The sequence below is a fragment of the Physeter macrocephalus genome, chromosome 19, assembly GCF_002837175.3.
Source record: "Physeter macrocephalus isolate SW-GA chromosome 19, ASM283717v5, whole genome shotgun sequence".
Taxonomy (NCBI): domain Eukaryota; kingdom Metazoa; phylum Chordata; class Mammalia; order Artiodactyla; family Physeteridae; genus Physeter; species Physeter macrocephalus.
The window spans coordinates 20238695-20257289 of NC_041232.1; the positions used below are offsets into that span (position 1 = coordinate 20238695).

The window sequence follows — 18595 nt, forward strand, 5'->3', positions numbered from 1 at the left end:
GGCTGTAGGTTGTCTTTTTTTTTTTTTTTTGTCTGTCTACAGGAAATCCTCTTTCTCTTGTTTTAAAATTTTTATTGGACTATAGTTGATTTACAATGTTGTGTTAGTTTCTGCTGTACAGCAAAATGAGTCAGTTATGCATACACATATATTCACTCTTTTTTAGATTCTATTCCCATATAGGTCATTACAGAGTACTGAGTAGAGTTCCCTGTGCTATACAGTTAGGTCCTTATTAGTTACCTATTTTATATATAGTAGTGTGTACCTGTCAATCCCAGTCTCCCAATTTATCCCTCCCCCACCCAGCCCCGCCTAGGTTGTCTTGAATGTGTTCATCCAGGCAGGGTGCCGGGCATGTAGTGTTTGGTAACAGCTGGTGAACGTTGGATTTACTGTTTAGGGAGCTGGCACTTCCCTGTTTCCGTTTAGTTTGCAGACTTGAATGTCTTTGCCTCAGACCACTTTGAGGGGGGGGGGAGTAAAGGGCAAATGCTCAGAGAGGGTCCTCTGTGTGAGCCCCGGGGTCGCCTTCTGGTTCTGAACGCTCACATCCAGAGGACCTACTGGGTGTCTGGCGTGTGCCCATCCTAGGCCAATGGGAGAAAAGCACGGAGGTAAGAGAAGGGACATAAAAAGAACTGCAAGGTTTGGGCTCTGCTCTAACCAACTGAGTTGGGTCTGAAGACAAACAGGCTCTGGGGATGCATCCCCAGGCCCCCAAGTTCTGTAGGAGTTGAGGGAATGCAGCAGGTATGGAGGGCTTCCTGGAGGAGGTGAGCCAGGTTTGAATCCTGCCTCTGCTGGGGATCTTGGGCAATATCTTCACCTCTCTGGGCCTTGTCATCTTTGGGGGACTTCAAGGAAAACAGTCCAAGTCAGCCAAGCCTTTAACAGACAGGATTAGGGCCATTTATGAGGAAACCAAGACATCTTGAACTTGGCTTTTGCTGGAGGAAATCCCAGCAAGGCCTTGGCCTGGATGTTCAGAGTGACCCTGCCCCAGCCCCTGAATGTCCAGCCATAGACAGACCTGCACTGAGGTCTGGCTCCATTCCCAAGCCACTGAACACCTCAGGCAAATCACTTAATCTCTGAGACTCGGTGTCCTCGTCTGTAAAATGGGACACCGTGCCCACCAGCGTGACTGGGAGGGCTTAAGCTAATATAGACTTGGCACACAGTAACGGCTCAATAAATCACAGCCGATACTCCTAATTCCTAGGGCCAAGGGATGTCTGAAAAAAGGGGGGAGGGATAACCAACAGGCAACAGAAGCCAGGGCTTATTTGCGGGACTCATCAAGACCCCCTCCTCCCCTTTGGATGAATAGACTTGGATGTAGCAGTAATAGCCGGCGTTAGTTCTGAATGACCTCAGGTGCACAAAACTGGGTGAATCATAATCTCCTGACTCACTGCCATTGTTGGTGGGTACCTGGCCTGTTTTCATTTGATAGGTTTGTCTATTTCTTTATTACTTTCTGTACCATTTAATTTATTGTTCCACAGTATAGTGGACACTCGTGAGAATCACTCCCGAATGCAAGAACAAGGCTACGACTCCTTCAGGCACCCAGGTGTTCCCTCACCTCTCCCTAGGAGTGAGCACCATACCTTGATTTAATAAGCGTTTATTTTGTCCTCACTCCAGGCCAGGCACACAATCCTGCATTTGTGTTCGTCATTGCCTTGAATTTACTTTGTGTTTTCCCCGCATCGCGCAGCTTGTGGGATCTTAGTTCCCCAGCCGGGGACCGAACCCACGCCTCCCGCATTGGAAGCGTGGAAGCTTAACCACCGGACCGCCAGGGAAGTCCCCATTCCCTTGCTTCTTTGGATCAAGGCCAGTGGTCGCGTCTGTGGGTGCGTGTGCCCGCACCAGGGGTCCTCAGGCTTGAGTGTGTTCGGAATCACCCAGAGGGCTCTGAAAGCAGATTCCAGGCCCCACCCCCAGAGTGTCTGATTCTGCAGGTCTGGAGCAGGGCCCAAGAATCTGCATCTCTAACACATTTCCAGGGGACGCTAATGTTGCTGCTCTGAGGACGGCACTTTGAGAACCACGGCCCTAAATAATATGGTGTGGCGTCTTAGTCGTTTGCAAACGTCACGACAAGGGTGTCACGTTATAGGTGGTCTTCTGTGGCTCGGTTTTGTCACTCGACCCCAGGGATTTTTCTGCCGGGGGCAAGTTTGCCTCCAGGGGGCGTTGGTCAACGTCTTGAGACATTCTTCTTATCACGACTCGTTGGGAAGGATGTGTTACTGGCATCTAGCGGGTCGGCTGCAGGTGATGCTGCTAAGACATCCTACCACAGCCAGGAAGCTCCCTGAGACAGAATGGTCCTGCCCCAAATGTCAACAGTCCCAAGAGGAATCAAGACAGCTGTCCACTCCAAAATCTGTGCCCAAGTGTTCATCACAGCTTTCTCCTCAATAGTCGAAGAGTGGCAGCGACCCAGCTGTCCGTGGATAGATGAATAAATAGGATATGGTCCATCCCGACGAGGGGGTATGATTCAGCCGTACAGAGTAATGGAGCTCCGACGCCTGCCACGCTGTGGGTGAACCTCGAAGACGTGATGCTGGGCGAAGGAAGGCACAGAAGGCCACCGACCGTATGATTCCATTTATGGGAAATGGCCAGAACGGACAAATCCGCGGAGAGAAAAAGTAGATTGGTGGTCTCCAGGAGCGGGGGACAAGGGAAAGGGGAGTGACTGATGATAGGGAGGGGGCTTCCTCTCAGGGATGATGCAAATGTTCTAAAACCGACTCTGGTGATAGTTGCACAGCTCTGTGAATAGACTAAAACCCATCGAATTGTACGATTTAAGTGGGTGGGTTGCGTCGTATGTGAATTACATCTCAATACAATCGCTATCAAAAACAATAATGAGGGACTTCCCCGGCAGTCCGGTGGTTAAGACTCTGCACCTCCACTGCAGGGGGCGCAGGTTCAATCCCTGGTTGGGGAGCTAAGATCCCGCATGCCGCACGGCCGAAAAGAAAATAATAATAATAATAATGAGAAAAATGTCAACAGCGTCAAAGCTGAGAAATTCTGCCGTACACTCTCTTACTAAGGTTCACCCTGCGTGGGCCTGGAGCTGCTGCTTTTTCATTTTCACTGCTGTGTGATACCCCACGGTGTGAACATAGCACGACGTAGTTGTCCATCTTCCTGCCAGTGAGTATTGGGTTTGGTCCCAGGTTTTGCCACAGCGAGCAGAGCTGCCGTGCACGTTCTGGCACCCGGCACTCAGGGCCCACGTGCGAGAGTCTCACTTTGGCGGGTACCTAAGAGAAAAATGACTGAGTCACAAGGGACAGGAAAGTTTACTAGAAAATGCCAGCCGTTATATTAAGGACTTTCTACTCACGCCAGGCCCTGGGCTAAATATCTACCTGTTTTCTCACCCATTTTAAGAGATGAGGATGCCAAGGCTCAGAGAAGTGAATGAACTGGCCTGGCCCAGGAGGGGCAGACCGGACATAAGCTCTCAGCCACACAGCCTACAGCAAACTCCCCTGCGAGCGTGAGTGACAGGCTTCCCCAGGCAGACGCGCTGCGGGCAGCAGGGTGGGGAGGGGGCTTGCACAGAAGCCGCTTCCGGCCCAGCCTGGGTGCGGAGCTGACAGCAGGTGACAGCTTGTTTAGAAAACAGCCCATTGCTCTGAGACATTCTTATGGAAGCGCCTCCAAGAGTCTTCCCAACCTGGGGCCTGCTGAACTTTCTAGAACGTTAGGCCAACCCACATCACACATCACAGCCCTCTCCTCAGGCGACCAGAATCCTCCACCACCCCAACGCCTCCTTCCTGCCTTGTGTCTCAACTCCGAACGACACTTGCCCGCCAAGCAGGGGCAGGAGGGTGCAGCAGTGAGGCCCGTGGGGTCTACTAACCACAGGCCTTGTTCCAAATCCCACCTTTACCACGGACTTGCTGTGTGACCGGGGGACGGTGACTTGACATCTCTGAGCCTATCTCCTCACTTAAAACGGGGACATCGATACAGCAGCTATACATCCCAGGACCCAAATCCAGGTCTACAGGATAGAACCAAGTTTTATTTCTTTCCAATCGACGCAGAGTCAGTTCCAAGCCCTCATCCTCCCAAGATGATAGAAAATTTAGTCTCAGTCTCAGGATTGTGGGTCCTCCATGCTGGCTCCGGTCAGAGACCAAATCTGAGAGGTCCCTCTGGCCACTGGTTCCCACTGAGGACCCGGGAGATGTTTGGGATCCAGGACCATGCGGCCCCTTCTGGTGGGAAATTCTTCAGCATCTGTGTGGTGGGGTCGGGGGGAGGGAGCTTGCCTGCCCTGGGACCTCTTCGGTCAGGGCACCCTCTTCCTGGTGCACGATGTAGCTTCCAGATCCTGTCACCTCCCAGCAGCGCCGCTACCAAATGAGGTCATCAGGCCTGCTTCCCTCCTGCCAACTCCAGCGTGTGCAAATCTCCCTCCCTCTCTCGCTCTCCCACCAGAACCGAAAGCAACTTCACAGCCAGTTCCAGGATGCCTCCTGTCCTACAGGAAGGGAACTTCCGCTGGGACCTGGCTGCTGAGCCAGAGACGCCCTCACCCGGCAGCTCTCCCGTGGAGCGCGTTCGGGAATGGTTTGTGCAGCTTGCACACCACTTGCTTAACAGGAAGTCGCCTGCCTCCACTTTTTCTCTTTCTCCCCATTTCTGAGAGCCTGTGGATCTGGTTTTGACTCTGCTTCAACCATGCCGTGAAAGACCATATCCTAGAGGTGCTGGAATAAGACAGAAGGATCTGGGTCCCCAAATGGCTGCAGAGCTGAACCTCTGGCCCTCCTGGGCACACTCCCCTCCTGACCTCTTACTTCAGAGAGATACAAACTTCTCTCCTGTTTTAATCAATGTGGTTTTTCTGGTTTTTTGGCTTTTTTGGGGGGGGTGGTGGGTCTTCGTTACAGCAGCTGAGCTTATACCCTGACTAATATGTGGGGTTTTCACAAAAGGCTTGTGATGGTTAATTTTATGTGTCAACCTGACGGGACCCTGGGCTGCCCAGATATTTGGTTAAACATTATTCTGGGTATGTTCATGAGGATGCTTCTGGAGGAGACTGACATGTGAATGAGTAGACCGAGCAAAGCAGATTGCCCTCCTCAACGTGGGTGGGTCTCATTCAACCACGTGAATCCTTGAGTAGAAGAAAAAGGTGAGGAAGGGAGAATTTACTCTCTCTGCCTGACTGTCTTCAGGCTTGGACATTGGTCTTCTCCTGCCTTGGGACTCAGACTCAAACTGGAGCTCCCACCTTCAGCTCTCCTGGGTTGCCAGCTTGCAGATGGCAGATTGTGGGACTTCTCAGCCTCCATCACCATGTGTGCCAATTCCTTATTTATTAATGCCTTATAATAAATCTCTTTGGACTTCCCCGGCAGTCCAGTGGTTAAGACTCCATGCTCCCAATGCAGAGGGCCATGGGTTTGATCCCTGGTCAGGGAACTAAGATCCCGAATGCCACACAGTGCGACCAGAGAAAAAAAAAATCTCCTTATAAATAGATGGATAGAGATGCTAGGGATAAAGGTATACGGTATCATATTGGCCTGTGTCTCTAAAGAGCCCAGATTAATGCAAGGCAAATAGACCATCTTCCAGAAACTTCTACCCTCTACTCGGAAAAAACCAGAAATCAAGAAAATACAAAGGACTGAAGTCTGCCTCGGAATACGGGGAAAGAAAATTACGGGGTGAATAAACATGAATGAGTAGCTCCGTGAAGCGTCCTGCCTATAGTTAACAATACCGTATCGTATATTTGAAACTTGCTAAGAGAGTAGACCTTAAGAGTTCTCATCACAAGAAAGAAGAAGTTGTCACTATGTGAGGGGGTGGATGTTAACTAAATTTATTGTGGTGAACATTTCACCATGTATAAATATGTCAAATCATCATGTGGAACTCCTAAAAGGAATACTATATTTTATGTCTATTATATCTCATTGAAACTGCGGGAGGGGAATTAAACTTGAAAAACAAAAGAATCCTGCTACAGCCATGCCTACTCTGGAGGGTTGTCTGAAGGATGGAGGGGGGAACGCATGCACACAGAGCAGTGGGCTCGTGAGGCCTGGCCCGCACTGAGTGCCCTGTAAGTGGCAATGAACCTCGGGGCAGGGGCATCGAGCACGTAGGATCCTGCCTTTGACGCTTTCCAGGACATGTGATGGTGGGTACATCATTTCACAATGGCAGCAAGTAATTACTGAACACTTGCTGTGTGCCAGGCACTGTTCTAGATTCTGCGGATACAGTGGGGGGTAAGAAATACCTAGTCACAGTCCTCTGTGAGCTGGATTTGGGGGCCTTGAGAGGTGCCAGCACAGGGGTTCGTAAATGCCAGGCTGACCAGCTTTAACGTTCAGCAATAGACATGGAAGTGCACAGCAGATGGAAAGACATGGCAGGGGCCGGGGGAGGGTGACGAAGCTGGCCGGGAAACGCATAATGGATTAGACTCAGATAATTAGCATCTCCAGAAGCGAGAAGAAAAACCCTGACTTCTATGATGGCTCAGCAGAACAGCTATCTCTAATAAATACTAACCCTTCTGGCTTTCCTGCTAATGGTCACATGGTAAGATTTTTCTTCTCTCCTCTCACCACCGCTCCAGAAGTTAGGCACGGCCACGTGACTTGCCTGGACCGACGCGATGTGAGCGGAAGTGACGTAAGTTGCTCCTGAGGAGAAGCTTTAAGAACCGGTGAACAATTTCCCCCATGCCCAGTGATGGTCCCTGTTGCACACGGCATGTTCCGTCAGTCTGGGTCCCAGACTGAGGAGGCCATGGAGCATAAGTGAGACGTGAACTTTGGTTGTTTTAAGCCGCAGGATTCCAGGGCTTGTTTGTTACTGCAACATAACTGAGCTGACGCTGACCTGTACACCTCCCATTTCACAGATGAAGAAACAAAGTCTGGAAGAGGTCGCGTAGCTTACCCAAAGTCAAACATGGAGGCACGGCCAAGACTCCAAGCCAGGCCTGCCCATCTCTGCAACCTTTCCGGAGGTGGGGTGTCTCCACTCTCAACACATCCAGCCAAACCCCTTGCTGCTAACCCCTTCAATTAAAGCCAATTTCAAGGTCTTCTGGTTTCTAAATGAACAGCCCCGATCATGTTCATTGAAGGCCCTGTCTGCCCAGGCTGTTCATTTTATCAGAAGCCGCCAACAAGATAAATGGCCCTGTAACTTATCGTTCTGCTGCAAAGCACCTCGCAGCCAGTGGCAGCACAGATGCCAGGAATAAGTCACATCTGGCCTTCCGAGAGTCAGGCCGAGCTCCCTTGAGGGACGTCAGAGGCAGGGGGGTGGCCTGGAGCAGCCACGGACACTGGGGGACTTCTCTGAGGACCACAGAGCTGCTGGGAGGTCTTCCTCAGGACCCCAGAGGTCTGGGGCGAGCATCATTGGTTTTTAATCTTGCCGGCATCTATTTCCCCTTCTTAAGGTTTAACGGCAACACTTTTTCTTTGGGGAAAGTCATCTCTCCTCACTCTCAGTCCATATGGGTCAGGTGGGGTCATGACTCTCACCCAGCTACGGAGAGTGGACACATGATCTAGCCCAGCCACTCGCAGCCCCACGTCCTGTCACTGCCATGATTGGTTCAGGGTGGGGATATACCCTGGGGTGATGGGATTCGATTCTCGGATTTCTGTTGAAACTCTAAGAAAAGAGAAGTTGTCTTTTTTTTTTTTTTTAAATAAGAGGAGTATATTTATTTCTTTATTTATTTTCTTGACTATAGATCTAACATTTTATTTATTAAAAAAAATTTTTTTAACATCTTTATTGGAGTATAATTGCTTTACAGTGTTGTGTTAGCTGCTGCCGTATCACAAAGTGAATCAGCTATATGTATACATATATCCCCATATCCTCTCCCTCTTGCGTCTCCCTCCCACCCTCCCTATCCCACCCCTCTAGGTGGACACAAAGCACCGAGCTGATCTCCCTGTGTGGTACAGTTGCTTCCCACTAGCTATCTAGTTTACGTTTGGTGGTGTATGAGAAGTTCCCTTTTAACGGAGGTTGCTTGCGGAAGGAAGGCCTCTTTCATTGTGCTGTCTCTAGCTGCTGGCACAGTTACATGCATGTAGTAGGTGCTCAGTAAAAATGGGCTGAATGAATGAGTAAGCAAGCTGGAGTCAAGACGGCTGGGTTCTTCTTCGGACTCAGCCAAATTGACTCTGTAACATCAAGACTCTCTCCTCATCTCAGTTTCCTTGCCTGTGGAAATGGAGTTAATAAGAGCACTTACCAATAGCTGGCTATATTGGTTAGCTATCGCCACCAATATGCTGTGTAACCAATAACCCCTAAACTCAGTGGCTTAAAACAACAATCGTGCATTATCATTCGCACGTCTGTCAGTTGCACCTGAGGGGTCACCTGATCCAGGCTGGGGCCTGGCTGCTCAGCTCTGCTCCGCCTGTGTCTCACCCTCTTGGATCAGCTGGCTAATCCAGGGTGTGTTTGTCACGTACCACGGCAAAGGTGCAGAAAAGTACAAAGCCCCTTAAGGGACAGAGCTAGCCCAGAATCACTTCCACTTCTTTTTTCGGCCAAAGCAAGTCACATGGCCACACCCAAAGTCAAGGGGTAGAGAAATGCGCTCTCTCCCTTTGGTGAGCAGAAGTGTCAAGTCACACAGCAAAGAGCACAGATGCAGGGAGGGGCGAGAAACAGAGCCCAAGTGTGCATTCCTCCACGCAGATGTGACCATCTTTGTTTATCTGTTTCTTTGCTCAGTTTCTGCTTCTCCACCGGAGTCTAACTTCCTCCCGTGTGTGGCTCCTGGCGGTGGTGGTCTCTCCAGCCCCTAAAACAGGGCCTGGGACAGCGGTGGTGTTCAGTAAACACTTGTCAAAAGACGAGAAGCTGTCCCCAGCCTCCCTACACTGTCATGAAGACTAAACCAGGTCAGGCACACAAGCAACGCTCTGGGAGTTACAGAAGCCCTCCCAGAGTCACCTTAAATCTCTGCAGGGCACAGGGGTGACCGTCCCATCTCCGGGACGGGGTCCAGAGCCAGGGGTCCAGTTGTGGGTGGCGGCGTCACATCCACATCTTGGTCAGTCTGTGTCTCTCAGCCCGGCCCGGTGGTCCTGGAGAGGCCCCACGGTGCAGCTCAGACCCATTCCCTTGGATGGGGAAGTTCAGGTTCAACTCCAGGCCCAGGACACAGATCTCTCTGGGGTAAGAAGGAAGTGCCCCGAAAGGCCCCAGGAGAGACAGCCCGCTGTGGCCGCTCGCTTGGCCCAGAGCCCCTGAGGCCACAGTGCCGCCTTGTGTGGTTTCCCTCGAGCCCTCCCTCCTGTCTGCTAGAAACAGCAAAGTCACGGACGCTCTGCCCCCTCCCTGTTTGCCCCTCCTGGGGGAGCTGCCCGCCCCTCACGTCCATCTGGCCCTCAGTGTCTCCATCCCTCCAGGTGGACTGGGCTCCCCCCAGCCCCGCACACAGGAAACATCTCCATTCTGCCCCCGCACTGCACACTTCAGCACAAAAACCTTCTCCAGGCCCAGCCCGAAAGAACCAAATGTTCCTCTATTATGCAAGCTCATTTCTCTCTTCCTGGCGGGCCCAAATTGCAATCTGCACCAGGGGAAGAGAAGGCGACGGAGGCCTGAATCGGGGAGCCGAACAGCTGTGGCAGGAAACCCTCCCCCCCAACCAAGGCTGCACTGTCACCGGCCCCCTCCCCTCCCCAGGACCCAGCCGGACACATCAGCAGAGGGGCAGTGTGTCAGTGCCTGTCACCAAGAACTAACCCCGCTGTCCTTGGGGTTTGCCAGGACAGATAACCCCTGGCTATGTTCAGAAAGAGCAGAAAAGCATCACTCTTAGCAGGACATCAGGGGTGGGGTCCAAGGCAGGGTCCAAGGCAAGAACTTTGCATAAAACAACACGTGGGTGTCATTTACTCTGTGCCAGGCTTGGCTCTAAGCACCTTCCCATTTAATCTTCGTACTCTCTGAATAGATGCCCGTATTATCCCCCTTTCACAGAGGAGGAAACTGAGGCTCAGAGTGGGTGACTCAGCTGAGAAAACACAATTAAGAAGCAGCAGAGCTCGGATCCAAACCAAACAGTCGGGCCCCAGGACAGAGCTTGTCCAATTAACTGCTGCTCTGTCAAATGTGTGGATCAGTTTTTATGTCCCAAAGGGTTTCCCTGCTAGGCTAAAAGCCACACCACTTGTGAGCCAGCAGAACTACTTCTGGGTATACAGTTGACCCCTGAACGACACGGGTTTGAACTGCAGGGGTCCACTTTTATGCGGATTTTTTTTTTAAATAACTGTACCGTGTAGGGCTTCCCCGGTGGCGCAGTGGTTGAGAGTCCGCCTGCCGATGCAGGGGACGCGGGTTCGTGCCCCGGTCCGGGAGGATCCCACATGCCGCGGAGCGGCTGGGCCCGTGAGCCATGGCCGCTGAGCCTGCGCGCCCGGAGCCTGTGCTCCGCAACGGAAGACGCCACGACAGTGAGAGGCCCGCGTACCGCAAAAAAAATAAGTAAATAAATAAATAAATAGAAATAAATAAATGTACCGTGTACACTACAGGTGTGCACGGTCCAAGGCTGGTTGAATCCATGGACGCAGAACCTTGGATACAGACAGCTGACTACAAAGTTATACTCAGATATTCAACTGGGAGTGGGGGTCCACACCCCTAACCTCCACATTGTTCAAGGATCTACTCTGTACGCGGAAGGATCGAAAGCAGAGTCTCGAAGATGTACTTGCACGCCCATGTTCGTAGCAGCTTTATTCACAATAGCTAAAAGGTGGAAGCAACCCAGATTTCCATCAATGGATGAATGGACAAGCAAAATGTGGTCCATCCATACAATGGAATATTATTTAACCTTGAAAAAGGTAAGGAAATCATGCCACACTACAACATAGATAAACCTTGAGGGCATTATCCTAAGTGAAATAAACCAGTCACCAAAAGACAAATTCTGCATGATTCCACTCATATGAGGTCCCTGGAAGAGTCAAATTCATACAGACAGAAGGTAGAAGAGAGACTGCCAGGGCCTGAGGGAAGGGGATAGGGAGTTAGTGTTTAAGGGGGACAGAGTTCCAGTTTTGCAAGATGAACAAATTCCTGCTTGCCCTCCTGCACCTCTGCCATCACCACGCATCACATCCAGCCTAGCCTGCTGGGACAGACACATGGAACAGAGCAGAGCTCTCCCAGCAATCCACACAGAGGCCACCTGAGATCAGCCAACAGCCAGCCACCCCCAGACAAGTGCATGAGCCCAGCTGAGACAGAAGAACCCCCAGCCAAGTCTAGCCCCAACTGTTGACCCGCAGACTCATGAGCCAAATAAATGCTTATTGTTTGAGGTCATCAATATTTGGGGCGATTTGTTACACAGCATTATTCTGCCAATAGATGACTGATACAAACTCACATAAAAGGCCTCCAGCCCTTCAATCGTTTATTCAGCTGCTCCAACACATAAGTTTTAAGCACCTACTCTGTATCCAGGACAGAACAGCTGGCAAGGCCCTCCTAGAGCCCACTGTTGAAAGTGGGGAGACAGACCAAGATCCAAGTACTTATGACGATGTGATTAAGTGAAGGTCTTAAGTATAGGGGCTGTGGGAGAAGCACATGAGAAGGGCACATATCTCAGGCTTGGGAGGTCAGGGAAGGCTTCCTGGAAGAGCAGTTGTTGAAATGAAGGCCTGAAGAAGTGGGAGACGGCCAGGTGACGTTTGTGTGTAGGTAGAATCAGGGAAGGGTGTCCCAGGCAGAAGGAACAAGGGTAAAGGCCTTGGCCGGTTGCGGGGACAGAGCCTGACTGCTTGGAAGAATGGCAAGGACGTTGAGAAAGTTGTGCTGGGGCCATTTCTGAGCTAGGACTTTATCCTGAGGGCCCGGGGGGCGGGGTGGGGGGTGGATTTCAACCGTACGCTGCATGATCAGATGTGCACTTGAGAAAGATCACTCGGGCAGCGGTGCGGAAGGGGTGTTAGCTGAGCATGCACTTAAGCCCAGCTGTGAAAGCTGCCTGGAGAGTCAGAGGTCCCTGTGCCAGAGTGCAGAGCGGACGGTGCCCGGATCGACTGCCAGAGGCCCCGCTGTCTCGGCTGCCCTTTCCCGGGCCGGCTCCCTCTGGGGTAGCGATGCAGAAACTGAGGTTGACACCGGGCACCAATGAGGAGGCAGAGAGGAGGCCTTCTGCCACATGTCCGCCCTCTCCCCACCCAATCAGCGGGCTACCACCAGCCGCAGAAGACGCCCTGCCCAATCGGCAACCAGGACACCCCCCCATGGGCCACCTCCAGCTCATCGGTGGAGAGTGAATTTGCTGATTCTGGGCAGTGACAGGGCCAGAAGCCTCCTGCCACCCCCATCCAAACGTGGCCACCTGGCCCTGCCCCCGGCGCCCCTGCCCCAGCTGGCCTCCCTCTGTATCCGCAAGACCCCGCATCCGTCAAACGCGACCATCCGCTGGCATCCATCACTCCAGAGAAAAGAAATAAAGACGTTGCCGTAGCGTTGTCCCAGGATTAATGTCCCTGCTGTGAAAACAAACGTCGCGCCTTCCCGCCAACATTTATTTTTGATAAATGCTGTGACTTTGCCGTGACATTTCGGAAGCAGTGGGAAACCATTACCCGGTGACAATGTTCTATTCCACTGACATTATCTCTTAATTATAATATGCAAGTAATGCTGAAAAAAATGGCCCATAAATAGCTCGTTTGGAGTTGTTGCATTCTGTCCTGTCGAGGAAATGCTGAACGATTTCATTCAGCGCCTGCAAATGAGCGGAGACAAATGAATCTCTGCGGGCTCCGTGTGCGTCCTGCCTCTTCAATGACAAAGCTCGCAGGGTGGCGGGAGGTGGCAGGGAAGTGAGGATTTCAGGGCATCGGCTGGGCTTGCACCCCAACCCCGTCCCATCCATCCCCATCCCCAAATCGGAGCGCACTTCACCCCGATCACAATTAATAAGGCTTCAACTCCAGTCCTGCAAAACGGTTTGCTATGAGCATAGAGGAGAAAGGTAATGCTTTTTTTTTTTCCCCAGGAAATTAATTCCGTTCAGGGGCAAAGAGGTCAGGGGAAGAACGTCTGGAGGAAATCCCATTTTGCAACTCCTCTGGGTCCTTAAGGGCCGAAGAAACATCTGCCAAAGTTCAGAGGGAACAGGGTTCCGGGCGGGGGTGCTTGGGGACAGGGCAAGCAGAGGCTCTGGAATGACGCAGGAAAGAAACCTGGACACCCCTTTGGAACTGGTGGACAGCGGAAAGGGTTCAACCAAAAGTCAGACTCATAAGATTAACATTTATGGGAACCTGACACTTTGGGAGCAAGAAGAGCCAAGTGGATTCACGCCCTGGAAGCCTCGGTGCTCCAAACACAAACCAGTGAAAGCTCCGACTCTCAACCAGCGGTTCTCAACCGGGGGTGGTTTTGCCCTCCCCCCACAGGGGGGCATTTGGCACCGTCTGGAAACGGCTTTGGTTGTTACAACCAAGGGTTGGGCATTACTGGCATCTAGTGGGTAGAGGCCAGGGAGGCTGCGGAACGCTGCATCTAGTGGGTAGAGGCCAGGGAGGCTGCGGAACGCTGCATCTAGTGGGTGGAGGCCAGGGAGGCTGCGGAACTCTGCATCTAGTGGGTGGAGGCCAGGGAGGCTGCGGAACGCTGCATCGAGTGGGTGGAGGCCAGGGAGGCTGCGGAACGCTGCATCTAGTGGGTAGAGGCCAGGGAGGCTGCGGAACGCTGCATCTAGTGGGTGGAGGCCAGGGAGGCTGCCGGAACGCTGCATCTAGTGGGCAGAGGCCAGGGAGGCTGCGGAACGCTGCATCGAGTGGGTAGAGGCCAGGGAGGCTGCGGAACGCTGCATCGAGTGGGTAGAGGCCAGGGAGGCTGCGGAACGCTGCATCGAGTGGGTAGAGGCCAGGGAGGCTGCGGAACGCTGCATCGAGTGGGTGGAGGCCAGGGAGGCTGCGGAACGCTGCATCTAGTGGGTGGAGGCCAGGGAGGCTGCGGAACGCTGCATCTAGTGGGTAGAGGCCAGGGAGGCTGCGGAACGCTGCATCTAGTGGGCAGAGACCAGGGATGCGGGTGCCCAGGATGGCCCCACCACAAAGAACTGTCCGGTCCAAAGGTCAACAGTGACGGTTATGCGAGGGGAGGGGTTGGTGAGTTTGTTGGAGAAGGCAAAGAGCCTTGATGGTGGTTGAGAAGAATCTAGAAATAGCTGCCCACTTTGTGAAGAAAATGTACAAATACGTAGTTTAAACATCCAGGAGGAGCCTCTAAAAGGATGGGATACAGCCTATAGTTTCTAGATGGCGGGGAAAGGGGAGCATAGGAAAGCCCATCCTGGGACTTCCCTGGCAGTCCGGTCGTTTAGACTCCGCGTTTCTACTGCAGGGAGTACGGGTCGGATCCCTGGTTGGGGAACTAAGATCCTGCGTGGTACGGCCAAAAAAAGAAAGAAAGCAAGCAGCCTATCCTGGAGTATAAATACAAACACCAACCCTGTCTCAGCTGAGTTTTCTCATCTGCCCTTTGAGACTGTTATTATGTTTTCCCTTTATTTTACAGACCAGGAAACGGAGGCTCCCCAGGTGGGTACACTCAGTCACAAGAGCAGCCAGGGAGACGCAGGGTCACGGGAAGAGGGTGGCCTGGGCTCAGATCCTGGCCACATCACTTGCCAGCTGGTCACACTGGGTGAGCCACCTGACCTCTCAGGGCCTTTGTTTCCTCATCTGTAAAATGGGCTCATAAACCTGCCCCACGAGGTTGCCCCAGGAATGAGTTGAGATGGCCCTTACACATCAAGCAGGAAATAGAAGCCAGGTCCAATGGTTTAAGAGATTTTAATCAAAGGAACCATGGACAGAGACGTGGGCAATGCTGGGCAGGGGTGGTGAGGCGCCCAGGGGCCGGCACCAGTGGGGAGCTGTTGCCAGGGGGACGGGGGAAGGGGCTGGGGAAGGAATATCATGCACGGAGGCGGGGGAGCGACCAAGCCAGGTTCTGGGAATTAGACGTGGACGTCGCGAGGGAGGGGACGCACAAGCATCACCATTACCGTTGGCTCCGACCCACGCCCCCTCAATCTGGTGTGTTCCCCGCTGTTCAATGCTGCTTCTCAAGAGAAAACCTGGAGCGTCGAGGGGTCGTTTTCAAGGTGGCAGCAGGATGGAAATGAGGCGCTGCCCTGCTCCTCAGAACGTGTTCCCGCGTCCTGGACAGCCCCCTGCCAGCTTCTAAAAGTCTGTTCCAGGAGTTCAGGTTCAGTGCAAGGTTGCGGGCTCAGATGCCACCAGGGCACGTCAGCATTTACCGAGCGCAGCTGGCCTGGGCAGTGACACGGAGGATGGGTGTCCCTGCTCAGAGCAGCCACGACCCCAGGGGAGGGGGACGGGGACAGCTGCCAGGGAGGCGTGAGGGCCCAGTGTGGCCAGATCCTTACTAGATTTTTCAAAAGTAGCTGAAATGCAGATTTTTCCATGAAGTCCCTTGATTTTTAAATATTGGCCACTAATTCAGGTCCCACCCCCCCCTTAAACAATGCGTAAGCCAAAGACAACAAGCCTATAGGCCACTGGTTTGCACCCTCTGGTCTGGTCCACGGCCATTCCTCTCCCTTGGGAGATGACCTCACACCGGCCTGGAGTTACCCTAGAACTCACCTGCCCCGGGTCACGGCCAGAGACACAGCCATGGTGGCTCCCTGCCAATGGGCCCCAGCGAACGTGCACCTGAAGCTCGCTGACCTTTACCTGTCCCCAGAGCTCTGAGCCAAATCATCTCCACAAAGACGCCCCAAGCCAGCTGGCCACCTGGCTAAGTCAGGTCACCTCCCTGAGCCTCGGTGCCCTCATCTGTATAATGGGCCTCTGTGAGGCGTCGTGATCGTGGAGTGAGGGTGACCAGCAGGGCCCGGCACAGAGCAGTTCTCAGTCACCAGGGCAAAAATCATCGAAACCAAAAAGAACAATAAAAGATGGCCTTGGCTGGATTCTCTGGGAGAAGAGAAGGGGCCCCAAGACTGTCTTGTCTGTGTTTTCCTCTTGTTCCCAAGAATATCATGAGAGGTTAGCATAGGACCTGAGGGTAGAAGACCTGGGTTTGAATCCCAGCTGCCCTACTACCCTGCTGTGCAGCTTTTGCCAGCTCACTCAACCTCTCTGAGCCTTGGTTTCCTCACCTGTAATCTGGGATGAATTTCTCCTTGTAGGAGGAATTTGTAGGGACTGAAAGGCATAAGATTAAGTAAGCACTAAGCACATGAAAAGGCACTTGAAATGTTAGCGTCCTCTCAGAAATTCCCCACGGCCTCTTTTCACCCGCTTCCCGGTTTAGGTATCGAAGAGCTTGAACTAAAAGCTTTACACCTTTAGGTTTTCTGAGATGTGCGGTGCCTTCCTCCCCAAGTTCACGCAGATGTGTCTTGTACCAGCTCTGCGTTTCCTCCTCCCCAGGCAGTGTCAATACTGGCCTCTGCCCAAGGCCTGGCTGTTACTGACGTCACGGTGGGCAGCCTGGGGTAACCTGACCAACAACCTGCCTGCTTCCTCCTCCAAGGGCAGGGGCTCCCCAATCCCTGCTTCCCTGCATCTGTGGACTTTCCTTCAATCCACCTGGAGAAGACAGCCACCGGGTGGCTAGGAAGGAAACTCGGTGGGTCAGGGATTTTGGTCTCTTTTGTTCACTACTCTATCCCCCAGGGCCTGGCAAGCTATAGGCACTCAGTGAATATTTGTTGAATGAACTATGAAGAATCTATCATTTATGGAGTCCTCGTTATGTACCAGATACTGTGCTACGTGCCCTCAATGCTTTGTTTCATTGAATCCTTACTACATTCCCGGGAGGTGGGTTGTATCAGTCAGGATGGTCTAGGTTACGGTGCAGTAACAAACAATCCCCCATATCTCAGTAGTTTAAAATAACAAAGGTTTATTTCTTGCTCACATTAGAGAAGTCAACACGGGGCCATACTTTGTGGAGTCCTCATTCCGGGACCTGAGCTGGTGGAGCACCCAAAATCTCAGACATTGCCTGTCACAAGGGCAGAGAGAAAAGGAGTTCTGAAGGTTCTCAACCCCACAGTTAAATGCTGCAGCCCAAGAAGTGATACTCCACTCTCATCTCATTGGCCGGAATGAATCACATGATCCTACCCAACCATGCAGGGGCCAGGAAGTACCTTCCTCCCAGGTGCCCAGAGGTGAAAGTAAAAAGATTTGGTGTACAGACTACCCATGGCTACCACATTGGTATTTTTATTATCCTCATTTTTATAGATGAGGATATTGAAGCTCAGAGAGGTTAAGTGACTTGCCCAAGATCACACAGCTAGTAAACAGACGATCTGTGATCCAATACCCTGCTCTGTCTGACTCTAGAAACTAGTAACTCAGCCGTTACCATTTATAAACCCCAAAGTATGAGCTGTTTTACCCTGTTTGTACATAAGATAAACACATTGTGGGAGTTCGCTGGTGGCCTAGTGGTTAGGATTCTGGGCTTTCACTGCCGTGGCCCGGCAGTGAAAGCAGATCCCACAAGCTGTGCAACACGGCCCAAAAAAAAGATTAAAATTCATTTCAGTGAATTGGGCTGATGCAAGACAACTACCTACACACCTCCAGAAAGGGGCGTATCACCACAGTCACTTATACTTAAATTACACAACTAACAAGCAAAGGCAAATACTGCTCAAAAACAAATAGACCAAGTCCTGTTCAAGGCATGTTTGCTTCGGCCCTCAGAGTATTTTATTTAATTGGAATATGTTGCCAATAATGAAAAATCAGGAGATTTCAGGTTTTTAAAAACCATCTTCTCTTGAAATTAAAAAAAATGGAAAGACCTGGCAGCAATAGCCTGCATTCCCGTAAGGCAGCCGTCAGCATGACTGAAGACAAAGCTAGGTTCTCAGATGACAGAAAGGCAGCCTGGACTGGAGTCTGGAAGGAGGGGTGTCAATTAGCCCAGAACCCCAGACACAAAATGCTGCTCTCTTTAACTACAGATGTAACAGCCTCACTTTCACACTTTAACATAATTTCATGGACGTCTTAGCAATAATGGTGTCAACTGCGTACCTTTAAAACTATTGAAAATGTGCCACTTTGGGGAGGGAAAGCATCGGCCGTCCCCACGCATACCCACCAGCTGTCTAGCTAAGCTTTGGGCAGGTAAAACCTTCTCCCACTAGCTGCCTTACCACCCAGAGACCAAACATCTGGGTTTCTGGGCATATTGACACTGCTGCCTTGCTCTGTGGGCTGAACTCGCCTCCACTGATCTACACACACCATTTAAAGAAGCTAGTTTTTTACAATAGGATATCCACCGGATGATTCAGTGTGAGAACGCCCATGCTATGTGTGACAGTGACACCTCCTGGTGATGTACAGTTTCACAGCTCGGCTCTGCTAGACCTTGTAAATAATTAGATAAACTGCATCCTGAACGTTCGTGCTTGTTCCAAGAGTACTTTGTGACACATTTGAACGTCTTTTCAGGACTTCCCTGGCGGTCCAGTGGT

The 18595-nt window shown here is 51.8% G+C and overlaps 1 protein-coding gene across 2 annotated transcripts in view; it reads right to left on the reverse strand.

The window, feature by feature from the left end:
- Nucleotides 1-270: 270 nt before the first annotated feature.
- Nucleotides 271-18595, reverse strand: part of SCARB1 (scavenger receptor class B member 1) — a 100849-nt gene continuing 82524 nt past the window's right edge. For both annotated transcript variants that reach the window (XM_055080786.1, XM_055080789.1), the window contains exon 12: nucleotides 271-3299. In XM_055080786.1, the coding sequence (XP_054936761.1) occupies nucleotides 3048-3299 (252 nt within the window). In that variant the 3' untranslated portion in view covers nucleotides 271-3047. The remainder of the gene's footprint in view (nucleotides 3300-18595) is intronic.